The 15,698-nt window shown below is 42.6% G+C and overlaps 1 protein-coding gene across 8 annotated transcripts in view; it reads left to right on the top strand.

The window, feature by feature from the left end:
- The window catches only part of PASD1 (PAS domain containing repressor 1), a 73,866-nt gene that overhangs the window by 38,840 nt on the left and 19,328 nt on the right, over positions 1-15,698 (top strand). For all 8 annotated transcript variants that reach the window (XM_037511815.2, XM_037511813.2, XM_037511814.2 and 5 more), the window contains 4 exons: positions 3,413-3,512; positions 3,970-4,083; positions 5,878-6,008; positions 9,978-10,066. In XM_037511815.2, coding sequence (XP_037367712.1) covers positions 3,413-3,512; positions 3,970-4,083; positions 5,878-6,008; positions 9,978-10,066 — 434 coding nt within the window. The remainder of the gene's footprint in view (positions 1-3,412; positions 3,513-3,969; positions 4,084-5,877; positions 6,009-9,977; positions 10,067-15,698) is intronic.

The raw sequence follows: 15,698 nt of genomic DNA, 5'->3' as shown, positions 1-15,698 counted from the left end.
CAAAAATAACATGAGGTTGTTAATACTTTCAGGTCTCTGCCCTTTATCTAACTGAGGGGCAGGGTCACTGGATGATGACTATGTTCACTGTTTCAGTCGATGGTCAGTCATAGGGCATTCATTGTCGCTGTCACCTTTCATAAAGAATGTAGCTAATTAAGAAGCAACTCGTTGCCACTGTTTCTGTCCAAGGGAATGCAGACTACCAAAGGGACAGCTCACTTTGAATTCTTTGACGTGACAATGCTGTCCTTCATTTTTCTACTAATGAAGGAACTGGTGAGTCATAGCACTTTGTACCTCTTTGTTATGGCATTATTTTATACTTTGCATAATTATTTATGCAAGTCTTATCTGCCCTACTGAACTGTATGTTTTTTGCAATTAGAACTAACATCAGGTTCATCTTTTTTAGCTCTCAGTACTCAGTTAAAAAAAAAGGGGGGGAACTGTACAAAATGCAAGAACTGGCCCAGTAGCACATTGGTTGCTCCTGGTGCAAATTAGACTCAAGGCAGCTATGGGACAGTGAAAGGAACAGGGAACACAGTGGATGGAGCTGGGGCGTGTAGCTCATGTCTGAGCTTGTGGCCTCTCAGCAGTTTCCTTGTGAATGAAATAAGGGATAATTCTTCCTTTCCCCAGGGTATTACAAGAGCTAGTTGGTTAGGATGTACCTGGCACGCAGCCGTTGCTGAGCATGTGTTAGGCTGAAACGCTGAGTAGTCTGTGCTGCAGAGATCATTTGCTTTGCCACCAGAACTGAACTTCATAACTAAACCAATTTGAGCATTTTTTTTGGAAAAAGTTAAGGTTAATGGAAAAAATCTGTTTCCTTTTGGAAGTCAATTTCTTTCTGTGTGACTTTTACTGTCCATATTTATTGACTGTTAATTTCATGACATTTTGTTTGCTAAATTAAGGTGATGCATCTGTTCTGCATTGAGCCAAGGTTTTTCTTGGTTGAGACAGGATTCATCTGTTCATTTTTGAGCATTGGTCAACTCATAGGTTGGCTTTTGCAAATGGGTCATAAACATGTACGTCTGTATATTGAATGCAGATTATTAATATTCAGTTAAACTCATTTGAATTTGTGGTTCATCATTCAAAAGCATTATTCAGCTACAAAAATACTTTATTACTTTGTTTGCTTATTATTTTGTTCCCATCACATTAAAAACTTATATAACGTGTGATATTTGATTTATCCATGTGTCAGCATATTCCAGCTACATGTATTACTCATTTATTCAAGTCATATTTATCAACTGCTCACTTGTGCCAACTTCTGTTATAGGTGTTGAGAATGTAGCAGTGAGTAAGATAGCCGTGGTTTTTGTTCTTATGCAGTTTACATGTAGTAGGGGGAGACAGATAATATACAGATAAACTTTTACATGTGCTTTTAATGTCACGTGGTGGTAAGTATTATAAAAATGGACAGGAAGAGAGTGTCATAGAGTAGGTGCTATTTAACTTAAATTTCGGTAGAGATTTGAATGAAGTTAGGAAGAAAGTCATTCCAAGTATCTGGGAAAGAGTGTTTCGCTTTGAATGAAGAACAAGTTGAAGGATTCCAAGATGATTTGCTTGTATTTAATACGAGTGAGGAGTTCACTGAGCAAGAGTGGGAGTGGCGGACCAATTGTATGCAAGGAACCAGAACATACAGCAGTAAAAGCCGTTTTAAATACTTCGGCATTTACTCTGAATGACTTGGGTAGCCAGTGGAAGATGATGATGAGAGGGATCACCTGATCTGACTTCGGTTTGGAATGGATCACTCTGGTTGCTTTTTGGAGGCAAGACAGAAATAGACCCAGAGAGACCAGGCAACTAAGACCGTTAAAATGATCTAAGCTCGAGATGACGGCTTAAACCAAGGGTTGAAAAGTGGACTGATGAGAGATTTTGAAGGCTAGAACCAGTGGCTTGCTTCTGGAGTGTGTGGGGGTTTGAGAGAAAAAAGGCAAGTCAAGGACTTGTTTTGTGATGGAAACAGTCAGCTGCGGTTTTGGTATTTTAAAATTGAAATCCTACTGGGGAGAAGTCTGGCCAGAAGATGGGAAGTTGGGCGTCATTAGCAGATAGTTGGTATTTAATGAGATAAACTTGGAAGTGATTACTCAGGGAGGGAGTATATAGTAAAGGAAGAGGTCTAATTACCAGGCCCTAGACATTCCACTACCAAGTAGTCAGGAAGAGAAGAATCCAGCCAAAAAAAAAAAAAAAATGTTGAAGGAGTAAGCGTGAAGCACAAGGCTGTCCGCTCGTGTTTGATATCCTGAAAGCCAGGTAAAGAAAGTATTTCAAGGAATAAAGAAGGATCGGTTGAATCAAATGCTGAGATGTTAGGTAAGATGAAGGTAGAGGATTGTTTTTTGGATCTGGGAATATAGAGGTCACTGGCAAGCTTGACCTGTGTGGAGTGGTTAGGATATAGATCTGGTTAGTGTGGTTTTAAGGGAGAATGAGGGGTGGAGAAATGAGAGATAGCAAATACAGTTCCTTTAAAGGATTTTTGTTCCAAATTGGGCCAGAGAATTAGAGCTGGAGGGGAGAGGATGAGGTGTCAAGGAAGGTTTTAAACTTTTTGTTGTTTTTGTTTTTAAGATGCCAGATATTATAGCTTCTGTGAAATAACATTTGCATGCTCGTGGGAAACACCCAGTGGAGAGGGATAACATGAGGGGGAGAACTTCTGAAACAATGTCCTTAAATAGTCACTAGGCTGTGACAGTGCTCCAGACCTAGGTAATCATGTTTTCTTTGGAATGGGAGGTAAAGCTGGTCTCAGACCACAAGAACAGACAAGCTGGTAGGATTAGTGGTAGGGGAATGTTTTCTTCTTCCTATTTGTTTATTGCTGTAATAAGCGAGATCCCCAGATGAATATGAGGGAGGGGGGTTGGAGGTTTGAAGAAGGAAAAGAAATAGTCACTTTTAAGAGCAGGAGAGTGTATTCACTGTGGAAATGCAGAATGATTTCTAGGCAGAAATGAGTGGCCATTTGAAATAATACACAACATGCTTTAGAATTTTCTTTCAAACATTCAGTTGATTGGGTGAAGGCATAGGTAAATGAACTGTTGGAATTAACCAGATAAATGGATCCCTGGCCCCACTGTGTGTGTGCATGTGTGCGTGTGCGTGCTCGTGTGTGGACTGGTGATCTCGGGAGGTGGAGTATTTGTTGGAGAGGTGGGGTGCTTGCATGAGTGCACTGGAAATTTAGGAGGTGATGGTTGCAGGATTGGGCAATGTGAATTGGAATTTCTAGAGGTGCCAGTGTGAACATAAGATAGTTGAACTGGGGGAAATGATGTGTTTCCTTTAGGTGAGGAGCTAGAGGACGTAAATAGTAGTGTTAGCACATACAACAAAAAGTATTCTCTCTCGTCCCCTTTAGGATGAGGTTGTGGGTAAAAAATTATTAAGCCTTCTGCCTGATGTAGAAAAAAGTGAAGTCTACAGAAAGATTGCTCTCAAACATCCTCTGTCAAGCTCAGGTACAGATTGTTTCTTTCAAATAGTGTGCTCTTAGATTCAAAGAGACAGGTAACAGTCTCTCAGAGGAGGAGTAAAAATAAAGACATCAGAACCTGTATAGCTGCTGATCATATATCGATTTAACTAAATATATAATTTCACAAGTTATAGTTGCAGTGTTAACAAATTTTCTCCTCTGTTAAATCTTGTCCTCAATCATGAACCTGGATTATTTCAGCTGTTGTATAGTGTTAACACTATGCATTATACTATACATTGCATTAATGTTACATGAGTAACATTCCAGCTGGAACCTTGGTCTACAGATACAACCTAGATAGCTGTGCAGGTGTTAATGTTCATGGAAAGAAAATAATATTCTTGTAAAATTTAGTGTAAGTAAGAAAATAGTCATGACATAACCCTGCAGAATACAGTAAAGTACGAGTGTAACTTTGTTTTGTGTCTGTCCTTTAGTGGGAAGACATATTGAGTTTTGCTGTCATTTTAGAAGAGGAAATATTCAGTGTGGTGGCATCATTACTTATGAATATGTGAAATTCATCTTGGGTATAAAAGATATTTCTAATGGTAAGCAGTTTTGTTTTTGTTCTGATGTAGATAAAGTTCATGAGTTATTCAACCCTTCTTTGCTAAAATAGATGCCCTTCTCTTGGTGCGCTCAGACTCTGTGATAAATAACACAGGGTTCATTACAGACATTGATTACTTTCAAAAAATTAGTAGTGAAATTTACCAGGTGAGGTCATAAGCTAATAAGAATGACTCTTCTGCAAAAGCAAGGACATGATTGTTAAAACATTTTTAAAAAGCATATAGCCAAGCTCAAAAGAAAGGGAAGTCCATGGATGCCAGAAAATAAAGGATGAAGTACAGAACCATGAAGATCAAACCTACAAATTTGATTTTGTGGTGGCCTAGGTGATTCTGAGTCAGCACCTGGCTCCATTGATTGGGGACTGGAGTTCTAGCACCCATTCAAGGACCAGCCTAGAGACTTAAAATGATCAATGAAATCCTGTCCACTCGCTGACAGGAAGAGGTAAGTTTGCTATCTCAGAATTTGAAGGAAAAAAAAAAGTTTCATTTATAGGAAATCAAAACCCAAATCTGTGTAGTGTGAATTTGGTCTGAATTGTATTTTTTGAGGCTTCAGGAACAGCAAGTTGAGAAATTAAAATAAATGCTGATTTGGGGTCTATAAAATATCTAGCACTCGAATCAGGTAAATAGCCCAACCAATATGTGAAAAGATGCTCAAACTTAACCAGCAAGCAAGGAATGAAAATCTTAAAATTCATTGCTGTAACGCTGTGTACCCATCAGAATGGTAGCAATTAGAAGTGTGAATAATACCAAATACTGGTGAGGATGTGAGGAATGAACAGACTGTTCATAGGAATGTAAGCTCGTGAAGCCACCCAGAGATGGGCTGAAGTAACTTGTGTTGATTATTCTATGGCTCAGCAGTCCCATCGCTGCGTAGAAATATCACAGAGGTAAACTTCAGAGTGCTCTGTCTGTTCTGAGGGTGTCATGGTATTGCTTGTTCTAGGAGCAAGTTGGAGACCACATAGGCGTGCATCATTAGGGGATCAGACATGTAAAATTTGGGAAATACACAATACAGAAAACTTTGTAATAGCCAAAAGCAGAGAGCTCTAGCTATGCATACCACAAATTCAGTCTTAAAACCATATTGTTGATTGAAAAAATAAGAAATGGTGAGACAGCACAATGACACTTTTATAAACATATGTACATAAAACAAGACTCTGTTTTACAAGGATATGTGTCAAAGGTGGCAGGTGGATGTGGGTGCCTGTGGATGGGGAAAGGACAGAGAGTAGAAAATGAAAGTAAGAGCGAAGACTAGGTGTTCATAGTAGGCCATAAACAAGGACTATAACTCACTCACTTTTATGCCACTGAGGTCTAAAATACAGCAGATGCATGAATGAGCAAATAAATAATGAAGATTAGCTCACTCAAAGATGTTCTGATATGTGGTTTATGTGTCTTGTAAACTAAAGGTCAGATATTTTCTTAAAAGATACTCTTTTATTCTTAATTGACCACATATCACACTCATTTAGTATCCATGGTCTGTAAGAGAGAGGAACTAAATTTCTTTTGGAGACTAAAACATCCATCCATAGAGTAATAACAAAAACAAAACCACCGTGAACCCACAACAGTTGTTTCTCAGCAATGACTTCATGTTTTGGTGGGGACCACCAGGGTGGGAGGGTGACTGGAAAGAAATCTGTGACTTTGAAAATTGTCACTAGCAACACTGTGTGGTGGGTGTCTGTCTGCTTGTGTGACCTACCTGGCTTTCACGTGTGTCTCTCTCTCCCTTAGAGCCTTTGGTGCTCTTCACCACCTTCTTCCCCAGCCAGCCCTACAACAAGTTGTATGGTGCAAATCTTCCTTTGGAGGATAGGTTTTATCTTGTGGGGTCCGTCTGTGTTCTCCGGGCTGAGGTCTTACGGGTGAGTATGTTGTGTGTGTGTCCCCCTCGTTGTGGCAGCGTGGGCTTCCTTGAAGGGCCATGTCCCCTTTGGTCACTCAGACACTTCACAGTATTGCTAAAGGGCCCTGTATGTGCAGAGCGCTGTGCTAGGAGGCATGAATGAGGAAAGACCAACCCCTGCATTTTAGGAGGGGAGCATGTGGCGGATCTCTGGACACACCAGGAGGAGGTGCACACTCATTTAGAAGGGGTTTTGATAACACATGAAGGCGGTATGCAGGTGCTGTGACTGGGACATCTTGAGAGAAGTGAGCATTTTGGTAGATGGACAAAGACAGACTTTTGTCACAACGTGAGTTTTGAGGTAGCGCCCCCCTCATTTTTCTTATATAGCACTCACAGAATCCATCTCTAAAGAGAAAAATCAGTTTTTAAAATTCATCTGATACTCTGGCTCAGTGAATTTATGCACTGAGTAATTTAGTAAGCACCTAATGTGTGCCAGGCTCTGTGCTGGGGAAGGTAGACAATAAACAAATGGCATGGACTGGTCTCGTGGGGGTGAGGAAACAGGGTCATGTGCCTTATCTGGGGTGGGTAGTGAGTTGAGACCAAGTAATCAGTGGTCTCTGTCCCTGGTGATCCGTCTTTTGAGCAGAGAACCCCCCACCCCCTGGGGATGATGAGGTCCAGCCAACGAGGAAAGGACACGCCAAGGGGAGGGCTCTGCAGCTGGGAACTTCCTGCAGTAGCAACCAGCTTGGTGTTCCAGGGAGCAGAGGCCCATGAATGACAGAGGAAGGCGAAGGAGGGAAGAGTAGTAGAAAATAAGTACAGGAGGCAGGCTAGAGTGTGAGGCTTTCGGAAGCCTGGCAACAAGTTCGGGTTTCCCCAAGCTCACTGGAAAGCAGGAGAATGACATGATCTGAGTTTATTTTTAAAAGTGAGGTTTGGTCCTGCCTGGGAAGTAGAGTAGAGGCTCACCGGCACGGGCGCAAGGGGCCTGTGAGGCAGCGCCTGGCTAGCAGTGTGCCCACGGCAATGGAGAGGGAGGTGCGTGGATTCAGGAAATACTTGGGAGATAGAACCCGAAGTCCTGGCTCATCTGCTGGGTATGGGGTGGAGAGCAAAAGCAAGGATGACTCTTACCTTTTTTTTTTTTTTTAAAGATTCATTTATCTATTTACACAAGCACTGGGTACAGTCAAAAGCTCGGGAGGGTGAGAGAATTCACCAGAGCCGGAGTGGGGAGCAGAACAGGCAGACTGACAAAATACACTGCTGAGGGGAGCAGCGGGCAGCAGGAGAGGTCTGCGCGCCATGTGGGACCCTTGCCAGAGGCCGTGGATCGAATCGGCACTGCAGAGGCTGCGGGCAGCTTCGCAACCCAGTGCTCAACCACTGCGCCACCAGGGAGGCCCATCTTTTTTTTTAATGTCTCTAATTCTGATAAATAGCTTCCCAACGTGTTTGGAAAGGTGTAGATTGCAGTGACTAAAACCCTGGGTAGCCCGTCCTATCCAGGTCATTTGTTTTTCATTGATTCATACTAAATTTTCATTTCATTTCTTAGCCCTCCCATCTTTACCACTGAAGCTCCTTTTAAATCATGGTTCTGATTTTTTTTTAAATCACCAGGGTAAGCAACCAGTACTGTGTATTGTCTCCTACTAGCTCGTCTTCCCCCACCACTATCCCTGCTCTCCCCTTGTCCCTTTCCCTGCGCTCCCCGTCAGAGCCCTCAGCGTGTTTACTCACATCCACTAGTTTTTGTAAGTAATTTACACTTTCTAGTTTGCGGCTATGTAAAGATCCAGTATTTCTTTGTTCTGACTTGCTGCAGTACACAAAATCCTCTCAAACTCCCTCCATTTTGTTGAAAATGACCACATTTCGTCCTTATGACTGAGTAGTGTTCTACAGTGTGGATCTAGACCACATCTTCTTCTTCTTTTTTTTTTTTTAAGATTTATTTGTTTATTTATTTATTTATTTATACAAGCACTGGGCACAGTCAGAAGTGCGGGATGGTGAGAGAATTCACCAGAGCCAGAGCGGGGAACAGAACAGGCAGACTGACGAAGAACACTGCTGAGGGGAACAGTGGGTGGCAGGAGAGGTCTGTTCACTATATGGGACCCTCGCCGGCGGCCGGGGATCAAACCGGCACTGCAGAGGCTGCGGACAGCTTCGCAACCCAGTGGCCAACCACTGCGCCACCGGCGAGGCCCTAGACCACATCTTCTTGATCCAGTTGTCTATTGATAGACATTTAGGCTGCTGTGTCCTAGCTATTATAAATAATGGTGCTAGGACTATTAGGAAACATGTTTTTTTGTAGTTATGTTTTCTTGTTCCTTGGATAGATGCCCAAGAGTGGGATTGCCGGGTTCCATGGTGACTCTGAGCTTTTTGACCTGAGCAGCCCAATGATTGGAAGTGCCAGTAAAGAGTGAAATAGGGACCTCCCCTGGTGGCACAGTGGTAGAGCGCTGGGCTGCGAAGCTGCCAGCAGCCTCTGCAGTGCTGGTTCGATCCCGGTCGCCAGTGAGGGTCCCACATGGTGGGACCCTCCTGCTGCCCGCTGCTCCCCTCAGCAGTGGACTTCGGTCCTTCTGCCGTTCTTATCTCCGCTCTGGCGCTGGTGAATTTTCTCGCCCTCCCACGCTTATGACTGTACCCAGTGCTTGTATAAATAAATAAATCTTTAAAAAAAAAAAAAAAAAGAATGAAATAGGACTGGGCCAGTGCGATTTGGAAGTGCAGGGGGCAAAAATCAAAAGCTCGGTTTATGCCCTGTTAATATTATGATGACACTGTGACGTACAGCACAAAAAACTGCCCCTTACAAGAGAGGCCTCCCAATAAGAACTCCTGGCTTCCAATCCTTTCCCTAGACGTTGGATTCAAGTTATTTTCCTACCAGCTGGGTTCACCCTTTACCTAGTATGTATCCTTTTCCTGCTGCCAGGGTTCAAATCCTGTTCCTACCAACTGGATTCCATACTTTTTCTACTAGCTGGGTCAGAATCTTCTTGCCATTGGGTTCATCCTGTCCTTACTAGCTAGCAGCAGGATTTGCCACTTATATCTTTTGGCCTCCATTTCTTTTTTACAAAGGACAGTAGTAATAGTACCTCCTTTAGGGTTGTTGTGGAGATAAATGAAATATGCCTCGTGGATGGTCAGCACTCTGTAAACGTGAACTGTACAATCACCCTGTCACTCTTACTGTCATATTGCTTGATTGTTATTGTTAGGGTTCACAGAGGGCTTTTCCTCTCAGGTTGAAGTGTGGATTTTAATGGACGGCATCTCAGAAACTGAAGGACACCTTTACATTCACTTTTTGAGGTGGGATATATGTCATCATCTTTCCAAATTTAAGGCAGTGATAAAAGTGGTAGAGAAAAAGGCAACTGGAGGAAGTTGTTGTTCTGATCGTCCCACCCATTACCCCTTCCTGGCAGCTCTGGCTTTGGATCACTCATATCTGCCATGAGAAGCAGACATTTCATCTTGGGGGTCACCTCCCAAATATCCTTGTTTCTCTGTGCAAGAGAAAAATCTGATTCTCATGCTATCCTCACCATAGTCCTCCTTATGGTACAAAGATTTCCATTTGTGATCTATTAGTTTTTCTCTGGATTGCTAGGATATTTGTTCCATGGTGATAGTTGTTTTGGAGAAGACCTCCTGTGAGAACAGAGGGCGTTTTGGAGGAGAATGTCTTTTCCCACAGTGTGGCTGATGCATAATGGGAAGGGAAATGAAATGTATCAACTTTGATCTAGTGTGTCTTGGGACAAATCATTAAATCTTTCTATTAAATCTTCAGTTCTCACATCTGTGACAGGGCCTCTTTCTCACATCATATGCTTATCAGCTGTGACATTGCTTCTCCCTTTACCACAGGCCATACAAATGTGACAGGTATTTGTTCTACATACTTCATTGTAAGCATCTAAAATGCCAGTTTTTTCTCCAGGAGTTTTTCACTCCAAAGGAAACCAGTGAAGACATTCAACCAGCACAAGATTTGGATGAGGATGAGGAGTATCAATCTGAAGAGGGCAGGTGAGAGGCTGCTGTCGTTAAACAAAACTCAAACTAAAACACTGTCGTTAAACAAAACTCAAACTCGAAAAACAGCATCTAAAGATATTTTTCCATCATAATGGAACCATGTCATTGAATCTGGGAGAGCAGTCTACTAGTGTGAATTCCCTTTCCCAGATAATCTGTATTTTCCCAACTGAATATAAATACAAATGATTACTCTTTTATTAAAAATCAGTAAATATTAGTAAATAAAACAAACTTAACTGACAGACACTGAATGATTTTCACATTAAGGCAATGCACTTCAAAATAGTACTTTATTATTTTTTCTTGAAACACTTCAGTGGTAGAAGAAATATGCATTATGGTAACTACTGTTATACAAGTGTCTTACTTTTTGTGAAATTAATCTGTTTTTTAGAATTTGTTAACTTATATTCAGAGAACAGAAACCAATATTCCATTGTTTTTGGTGGGAAAAATAAAAATGAATTTGTTACCCTAAGAAAATGCAAATCAATTTGCCAAGTCTCAGCATAACCCCTTGGTGCACCTATTTAACAAACCGTGAAGAATTTCTGCAAAGTATAAATTATGTGTATACCATCTGGTTATGTGATACTTGATAAACTCAGTGGTAGGCATGTTTGCATGTAGTAAGCCATAGTACTGTGCACTAACTCTGAGTGTAGATTACATTTTCCTTCTGTGTGACACATACATGTAAATTAATACATTACAGATACATACTACATGCCATTAATACTTAGTAATGTAAAATAAGCAAGATAATTTTTTGAGAGATTTCTTATGCTTGAAGCATGTTTGTGTGGGGTCTGGCAAGGGGGAGGGGGCCCTGTGGTCATTGTTACTATTTAGCGGTGGAAGGAGGTTAGCAAGAAAGAGCTTGAAGAAGAAATGAGTTAGAACTCATAAAGGAAAACAATGATTTGAGAAAAATAATCAATGATCAGAAGAATGAAATTGAGTCCCTAAAGGGGGAAGCAAAAGAAGAAATGAGTTAAACAGGAAATGTCTGAGGTTCATCTATGTCTGGATCTAATGATCCAGGGAGAATCTTCTCTTCCTGGGCAGGAGAGTCCAGAGGATTTTAAATGTGAACCATTGTCTGAAGCTACACTTATAGCAATGGATGAGAACCAGAGCTCAGAGTGGCAGGCTGTTTGCATTCCCTTTGTTTGGTGTTTTACAACTTAGACTAACACAAGACTGCTTTCATAATTGTGTCTTGAATGTGGCAAGTCTGTTCATGCCAGGGTCAGTTGTACCAGCAAGGTTTTTTTCTGCATAATCTCAAATTTCTTGTGATGTTCCTCATTGTATTTGTATTCATGGGAGTTGGGAACATGTGTCTGGCCAAGCCAAAAACGAAAAGTTTTTCAACTCTAAATGTGCTTGACCACTCAGCTTTTCTACTGCATGGGATCTTTTTTTTTTTTAAGAATTTTTTTTATAGAGGCATGTTTTTATTTATTTGTTTGTTTTTGTTTATACACGCACTGGGTACAGTCAGAAGCGCGGGAGGGTGAGAGAATTCACCAGAGCCAGAGCGGGGACCGAAGTACACTGCTGAGGGGAGCAGCAGGCGGCAGGAGAGGTCCGCGCGCCACGTGGGACCCTCCTCCGGTGGCCGGGGAGCAGCCGGGGATCGAACCGGCGCTGCAGAGGCCGCGGGCAGCTTCGCAACCCAGCGCTCAACCGCTGCGCCACCGGGGAGGCCCTGCATGGGATCTTTAGTTCGCTTAGCCTTCCCATTTCCTTCAGTGGTCTCTTCTCTACTGCTGGGGCGGAGAAAGGGGTATCTGTAAAACGTGACATGTGTAAGCAGCATGAACTCAGGACGCTGTCTTCTTGCTTAGGAGTGCACGATTCAGACATATTCCTGCATGCAACCTAAAACAGATTTATTGAGTACATTTGTGAAATAAGTTAGTGTCACTTAGAAGATTGCTGCAGTAAATATTCAGACAGCAAGGATTCAGAGAGTGCGGAGACCTGCATTTTACTTTCCCTTGCCCATTTCATGTGTGCAGACCCTCTCGCTAGTCAGGAACCAGTTCATTGCTCTTCTTCTTTAAGTCCTTTCTGACCTGTGTCTGAAAAACTCTCCCCGCCCTGCTTTTTACTTTTCTGTCTACATCTTCCACTTTGCCTCAAGATTGCAGGGACCAATGAGCTCTTCTAGAGAATCAGAAGGTCTAAGAGGGAATCATCCAGATTGTATTCAACTTTTCCTGTCAGTATAGAAAGTAACTCATCTTACTCCGTTAACTTGCTTTCTGATTTCTAGGATACAAGCATGTGATAAGCCATGTGTCTGCTTTACCACTAGAAATTAAGGTGGCTGAATTACAGAATAAAAAAGTAAAATAAAGCAACATTTAAAGTCCTATCTCATGTCCACAGGGTCAACACAGGCTTATTAGCTCTTCAGTAAGCAGCAAAGACACATATAAAGTTCTTTCTTTTAACACTCTTAAGCCTGACTGACCTTCTTTGCTTTATTGCCCAAACTGGCTCAGTAATAGTCCTGTAAAAATTGCCAAAAAATCACATAGAATGTCATCTTTGGGAAAAGATTGAGAGTAGATTATAAAGTATAAAGACTGAGATGCCTAATAAAACATGAGCTTTTGGCAAAACCTTACCATGAACACACACACCCAAGCCAGTTGCTCTGAAGCCACTGACGCTATTAAAAAAAAGTGTGTCCTGCTGTGTTTTGTGATGTCAGAATGTTATGTGTATTTCCTCCCTTTGAAGTGCTATGTTCGGGGAATCATTTTGACTGAACAGTGATGAACTTTAATTCATAAAGAAGTTTTCAAACCATTTCACACTGAAAGAAATAATAGATTGGAAGGTGAAAATAATGAAAGCTGCAGGTAAATACGGCACCAGATGGATTATCAAAACACTTTGGAGTAGTCAGCGCTAGTCCTTCGAAGACGTCCTCTTGGAGGAGGAGACACATCCCTGTAGGAGGCCCTGTCCTCTGTGGGGAGGGGCCCACAAGACCGGGTAGTGGAAACAGCAGACGCTGCATCTCACCACACAGCGCTGGTCTCAGTATAGTCTCGGGTCTGATTTATGAATTTCTCCTGGAATGAATTTTCCACAAATACATGATGGGGAACTGTGTGGCCTTGACATTCATTCTGCCGATGAATGTCTGTAGTGTTAGTAGCCGGCACCCAGGCTGGGGTCCAGGCATGTTCCAGTGACTCACCAACTTGCACTATATGTTGCCTTGTCACATTTGAAAAGGAAAAGGGAGCAGACCACAGAACAGTAATCAGAGTCTAAAGGTGACTTGTTTTTTGCTTAGTATTTCTACACTGTTTGGAAGAAGCCAATAACAACATATTCTTTTTTTTTTTTTTTTTAGAGGCATGTTTTTATTTATTTATTTTATTTTATTTGTTTGTTTTGTTTTTACATGCACTGGGTACAGTCAGAAGCATGGGAGGGTGAGAGAATTCACCAGAGCCAGAGTGGGGAGCAGAGCAGGCAGAAGGACCGAAGTACACTGCTGAGGGGAGCAGCGGGCGGCAGGAGAGGTCTGCACGCCATGTGGGACCCTCCTCTGGTGGCCGGGGAGCAGCCGGGGATCGAACCGGCGCCGCAGAGGCCGCGGGCAGCTTCGCAACCCAGCGCTCAACCGCTGCGCCACCGGGGAGGCCCAACAACATATTCTTTTAAGATGAAAAAACCTTGACTTTTTTTGGTTATTGATGGCCTACCGTATTTTCATAGCAATGGCCTTTTGTTTACTTAGTGTTCACTTTCCTTTATTCTTGAGCATTAGGATACTGCTTGTCATAGGTTACTTGCCCTTCAGAGTACAGGGAACATCAGACTAGTTTTTTTTTTTTTAAAGATTTATTTATTTATTATTTATACAAGCACTGGGTACAGTCAGAAGCACAGGAGGGCAAGAGAATCCACCAGAGTCAGAGCGGGGAGCAGAGCAGGCAGACTGACAAAGTACACTGCTGAGGGGAGCAGCGGGCGGCAGGAGAGGTCTGCACGCCATGTGGGACCCTCCTTCAGTGGCCGGGGATCGAACCGGCGCTACAGAGGTGGTGGGCAGCTTCGCAACCCAGCGCTCAACTGCTGCACCACCGGGGAGGCCCCAGACTAGGGTTTTTATGATAATTGTGTGTACTTTCTATGTGCTGTGAATATTGTGCATCCATTGTTTTTCCTTTTGGGTGAGGAAATACCACTGAGCACTGTTAAGATATTTTTTCTTCTTTTGATGTGTGTGTGTAAAACTGGTGTAACCAAAGAAAGCACATTAGAGAAATTTACACTGGCCCTTTAGAAAGTAATGTTTTCTATGAAATGGACGGAGTAAGAAGACTTTTTTGGAAATTAATGTACTAAAAGGTTCTTATATTGAGACAGAAGGTCCTGCCACATATTCAGAAGACAGGACACGTGCACTGCATGCGAAGCCCGTTGGCCACATGCACCCCTTTCCCTCTCCCTACCCCCACTTGCCAGAAGGAGCATGTTGGCCTTGGTGATCTCTCGCCATGTGCCTCGATCCCAGTCTGCTTATCTTAATACTGGAGAGTCGTCTTGGCTCTGAGGGGATAGGAGAGTGATAGCACCTGCGGAACTCATCTTTGAGTTCTAGGAGAGAAAATTAAAATTGCGGAAGAACCATTTTTAAAGCAAAATACAGTATTACACATCCAAGACAGTGGAGTGGAGAGGAAACCTAGGTGGATGGCAGGATCAAGGGTAAGAATGGCTGAGGGCCTTTGAGATGATCGCGTTGGCTGGGATGCTTTGGAAAAGCGCTTTTTCTAAACATGATTGTATCTTTTCAAGGTGTGTGTTATGAATCACTTTAAACACTCAGAAACTGGCTTTCGGGGAAGCTGAAAGACTGTTCTAGTTCCCACGTTTAGAAAGTGTCAGGGCTGAGGTTTTAGCCTAAGTTTGTGTGTGACCCCAGCTTCTGTCCACCTGCCATAGCCACTCTGGAATGTTGGACATAATGATGGGGGCTGAGGAAGATAGGAGAGTGAGGCACAATCCCTAGGAAACAACTGTGACTCTTGTGGGAGGGCGGGGCCTGGAGCTTTTCGTGCACCTGTCATTGTCGGCGGCATCTGAGAGGCAGTTGGGCCTGAAGGAAACGATGATGCCTGGAATTTGGTTCAGAATTTCACATTTGCATGAGGGGATGGTGGTGGGTTTCCTCTGAACCTGTGGACTGGCGTTGGCTGGAGTCATCTTGAAAATTAGTGCCTTAAACTTTGGTTGTAACCTGCAGCCAAGAAAAGAAATCTGGTTTTCCTTTCTTGTGTTGCTTCAGATTAGGTCATCTCAGCTGTAAATTAAGGAGACATTGGAATTAGATTTTTACTGTCATCAGTTTTCTGACTGCTCCACTGTTCAAAATATACCTTAGTCTATATTGCATGGACATAGGAAGGACAGGACATCTTCATATTCAGTCTCATTTAGATAGCAAGTGACAGCAAGTAGCAGTGATGTATTTAGGAGCCACGGACAAACTTCCATTAAAGTAATTCACGGTGCTGAGTACTTTCCCAGTGAGGATCAGCCCTTCGTGAAGACTTAGTGTTCATGGGAGAGTAGGAGAAAT

This window comes from Talpa occidentalis, unplaced genomic scaffold, assembly GCF_014898055.3.
Source record: "Talpa occidentalis isolate TD23 unplaced genomic scaffold, MPIMG_talOcc4v2.1 talOcc4.15, whole genome shotgun sequence".
Classification (NCBI taxonomy): domain Eukaryota; kingdom Metazoa; phylum Chordata; class Mammalia; order Eulipotyphla; family Talpidae; genus Talpa; species Talpa occidentalis.
This window is presented reverse-complemented; position numbering and strand designations above follow the sequence as displayed.